At 42.9% G+C, this 5,000-nt stretch overlaps 2 protein-coding genes across 2 annotated transcripts in view; both read right to left on the minus strand.

Annotated features, from left to right (window-relative positions):
- Nucleotides 1-520: 520 nt before the first annotated feature.
- On the minus strand, nt 521-1,623 carry rnf4 (ring finger protein 4; the record flags this gene model as incomplete). The annotated part of the gene is given in 3 exon segments (XM_034130687.1): nt 521-653; nt 1,068-1,094; nt 1,413-1,623. Coding segments are annotated over 2 exon segments (145 nt in total), but the record flags the coding sequence as incomplete, so codon positions are not given.
- Nucleotides 1,624-4,034: 2,411 nt separating this feature from the next.
- selenot2 (selenoprotein T, 2) overlaps nt 4,035-5,000 on the minus strand; it is a 4,501-nt gene continuing 3,535 nt past the window's right edge. Inside the window, exon 6 of the mRNA XM_034130685.1 lies at nt 4,035-4,284. The gene's annotated coding sequence lies outside the window, so the exon portion shown is untranslated. The remainder of the gene's footprint in view (nt 4,285-5,000) is intronic.

Raw genomic sequence — 5,000 nt, forward strand, 5'->3', positions numbered from 1 at the left:
AATGTAGATGTACATGATACAATGTAGATGTATCATGATATAATGTAGATGTGTCATGATATAATAAAGATGTGTCATGATATAATAAAGATGTATCATGATATAATAAAGATGTGTCATGATATAATAAAGATGTATCATGATATAATAAAGATGTGTCATGATATAATGTAGATGTATCATGATATAATAAAGATGTGTCATGATATAATAAAGATGTGTCATGATATAATAAAGATGTATCATGATATAATAAAGATGTGTCATGATATAATAAAGATGTGTCATGATATAATAAAGATGTATCATGATATAATAAAGATGTGTCATGATATAATGTAGATGTATCATGATATAATGTAGATGTATCATGATATAATAAAGATGTATCATGATATAATAAAGATGTATCATGATATAATGTGTAGTTTCTCACCGTCCTCCATCACGTCGATGGTCTCAGTCGTGGGGGTAGCTTCACCATCAGACCTGCTAACCTCCGCTGCTATGCTAGCTTCTCTGCTAGCTTCTCTGCTAGCTTCTCTGTTCGCCACACTGTTAGTGTTAGATGCTATCCTAGCGTTAGCTCGTCTGGCGGTCTTGGTGCGGAGTCTGGGAACCGGAGCACTTCCTGTTCCTCTTCTCTTCCTCTGCTGCGCGCACACACAAAACACAGCAACATTAGTACACACTAACATTACTACACACTAACATTACAACACACTAACATTACTACACACTAACATTACAACACACTAACATTACTACACACTAACATTACAACACACTAACATTACTACACACAAACTTTACTACACACTAACATTACAACACACTAACATTACTACACACTAACATTACTACACACTAACATTACTACACACTAACTTTACAACACACAAACTTTACTACACACTAACTTTACTACACACGAACTTTACTACACACAAACTTTACTACACACTAACATTACTACACAACACACTCACATTACTACACACTAACTTAACGCCTCTGACCAGAAAGACTGATTTTAATGAGGTCAAAATAAAGAGAAGAAGACTTACAGGGCTGCTCATGTCAGAGACGAAGACCTCTATACACACACACACACACACACACACACACACACACACACACACACACACACACACACACACACACACACACACACACACACACACACACACACACACACACACACACACACACACACACACACACACACACACACACACACCACACACACCACACACACACACACACACACACACACACGTAAGCACGAGTTTATTGTGCGGGACAGATCCCGTTATTATATATTTAGAATTAACTATTTTAGTTTAGCTTACTTTCACTGATTAGCAGTTAGCTTCACAGTTAGCATCACAGTTAGCATTAGCTTCACTCACCTGCTGGTAGTTCGTTCTCAGCGTCAAACATTAAACCCTGAGAGTAAAGCTGTGTATCCGCACTGTGAATCACTACACCTGAGACCTTTATGTGTATTTATATTATTATTATATTTTAGATTAACTCAGTCTGTGGTGTAAACCGCTGAAGCTAATGCTAGCATTACCGCCGGCCTCTTCTTCTACTCTACCGGAAGTAGTCAGAGCTCGTCAGCGCCACTGCAGGCCACAGTGGGAACTGCAGAACTTCTCCCTTCCGGTTGAGCTCCATGGGACCTTATTTCGGAAAAGTTATGCATTGAAGTCAATGGAGAGAGAAAGATTATCTTTCGATCCCGTTTGAATTGTGCCACGAATTACACATATGATGTTTGTCAATTTAAAAGATAATTTTACAAGTAAAAAAAATACAAATGTGTCGTAAAACTGTGAAGTAACACTTTTTTTGTGTGAAACCGCTCAATGAACTACATCTCCCGTCTCGCACCACACACCAAGACGGCCGTCATGTTAGCACATTTCAGTTCTTTCAGAATGAGGCGGAAAGTATTAAAAGAGGTGAACATCACTACAAGTCCGGGCATGTTGAGAGCTGTACATACACACAAGGGGAGTTAGTCGGTTCCGTAAGATCCAGCATGCGGGACCGGGATTCTGGGATTTGTAGTCTTTCGAGTTGCGTATTTTTCATAGTCTTATATTTCAACAATTTTACGACAAATTGTGACTTTTTTGACATGTGTGTGAGTGACATGTGTGTGAGTGTGGGTGTTTCTCAATCGCGAGTAAAGCTGCTGCAGAGCCACTATTTCAAGCATACTACGTCATCGAGTGCCGCCGAAGTACTGTTCCAATCTCCAGCATACTTGGAAATCTACTGAGCCCGGCGTACTCTGTTTGGAGAAATATCGAGGCTGCACATGTGTAGACTCCGCGGTCTTAAAATCCCCACAATGCTTTGCGCACGGACCAATTTCCCCAAATCTGTGGCGGAAGATGTAAGGCGGGAACTCATATGACGCACACCTGCACACTTGCTAGCCTGTTCCACTCTTTGTTTTCCGAATGCCAGGAAGTATTCTTGACTCGCTTCTGAAGCAAGATGCTCGGCAGACATGTGCTACCAAGCAAGCGTACTTGCGATTGAGAAACACCCTCCGTCTCTATAGAGTGGCGAAGTCCCTCCCCTTCCGGTTGAGCTCCATGGGACCTTATTTCGGAAAAGTTATGTATTGAAGTCAATGGAGAGAGAAAGATTATCTTTCGATCCCGTTTGAATTGTGCCACGAATTACACATATGATGTTTGTCAATTTAAAAGATAATTTTGCAAGTAAAAAAAACCCCTTTTGTGTGAAACGCTCAATGAACTACATCTCTGGTCTCGCACAACAACACACGTCACCAAGATGGCCGTCACTACTGTCTTGACTCCCCTCACTATCACCACAATGAAACACGTCCAGAAGAAAGTCATGCAAAGCTGCCTGCCTGCCTTCCTTTGATTCTCTCTGAACTGCCTGATCTTTTTAATGTTTAATGTCAACCATTTGTGCAGATAGCATGTGTGCAGTGTATTATAGAATGATCACACTGGTGTGACAGTACTCTTCAAAGGGTTCACGAAATATGACTACTACTCTTACTGTTTAACATGTTGGGTTACTGTTACTTCATGTTAAGGCTGATACAAATGACAAGGCTAAGGCTGTAATGCTACCTAACGTGCTTGCTACTAGCTAGGTAGCTAACTTGATCGAGCCACTCCTGGTCCTTTCATCAGACGGGAAGAGAAAGAACGAGCAAGACCCATTGCTGGTATGATAACAACCTGGTACTAAGCACACAGGCATCTTGTTAAAGTTATCTTATCTTAGCTATCGCTTACCTAGTGGAGGAAAACAATTGTGACATCAGTTACGCGACTCTGGGATTTGTAGTCTTTCTAGTTACGTATTTTTCATAGTCTTATATTTCAACAGTTTTACGACAAACTGTGACTTTTTTGACATGGAAATGATTTTTTAAGATTGACAAACATCATATGTGTAATTCATGGCACAATTCAAACGGGATCGAAAGATACGTTTTCTCTCTCCATTGACTTCAATACATAATTTTTCCGAAATAAGGTCCCATGGGACGGAAGTAGATGGGCGTGACTTCGCCACTCTATACAGGTATAACCTGCACATTTAAATATAACCCCACATATCTGTATATGTTTTAGTTTCTTCTTTATTACTATTCATACTGTTAAGTTAAGTTTATTCTTATTATACCTGTGTATATTCCAGGTGTTCTGCCTGTGTTTCTTCTTCTTCACACTCAGAGACGAAGACCTCTATATACACACACACACACACACACACACACACACACACACACACACACACACACACACACACACACACACACACACACACACACACACACACACACACACACACACACACACACACACACACACACCACACACACACACACACACACACACACACACACACACACACACACACACACACACACACACACACACACACACACACACACACACACACACACACACACACACACACACACACACACACAATAAAACCTTTTCACAATAAAAGACACAATGAAACTTTTTAAAGAGTTTTATTTCTTTGTTTCCGTTTCCTGTCCAGACTCAGGCTGAGTTAGCATGAAGCTAACATTGGTACCGTGCTTTCATTCTGAAAAACCTCCAGCTAAATAAATAAAACTGAAATGGGGGTCACAGCTCCTGACAGGTGCATTCTGGGTAATGTAGTGCTGAGGCGGGACATCCGGTCAGACCTGCTGAGAGCTTTAAGGCCGGACCATCATAAACGCCTGAACACCTGGAACACCTGAGAGACAGAAAGGTGAGAGAGAGACAGGTGAGAGAGAGACAGACAGGCGAGAAGAGAGACAGGTGAGAGAGAGACAGACAGGCGAGAGAGACAGGTGAGAGAGAGAGACAGGACAGGCGAGTGAGAGACAGGCGAGAGAGAGACAGGTGAGAGAGAGACAGACAGGCGAGAGAGACAGGTGAGAGAGAGAGACAGACAGGCGAGTGAGAGACAGGCGAGAGAGAGACAGGTGAGAGAGAGACAGACAGGCGAGAGAGAGACAGGTGAGAGAGAGACAGACAGGCGAGAGAGACAGGTGAGAGAGAGAGACAGACAGGCGAGTGAGAGACAGGTGAGAGAGAGACAGACAGGCGAGAGAGAGACAGGTGAGAGAGAGACAGACAGGCGAGAGAGAGACAGGTGAGGGAGAGACAGACAGGCGAGAGAGAGACAGACAGGCGAGAGAGAGACAGGTGAGAGAGAGACAGACAGGCGAGAGAGAGACAGGTGAGGGAGAGAGACAGACAGGCGAGTGAGAGACAGGTGAGGAGACGGTGAGAGAGAGACAGACAGGCGAGAGAGAGACAGGTGAGAGAGAGACAGACAGGCGAGAGAGACAGACAGGCGAGAGAGACAGGTGAGAGAGAGAGACAGACAGGCGATGAGAGACAGGTGAGAGAGAGACAGAAAGGCTAGAGAGAGACAGGTGAGAGAGAGACAGACAGGCGAGTGAG

This window comes from Trematomus bernacchii, unplaced genomic scaffold, assembly GCF_902827165.1.
Source record: "Trematomus bernacchii unplaced genomic scaffold, fTreBer1.1, whole genome shotgun sequence".
In the NCBI taxonomy this organism is placed as follows: Eukaryota; Metazoa; Chordata; class Actinopteri; order Perciformes; family Nototheniidae; genus Trematomus; species Trematomus bernacchii.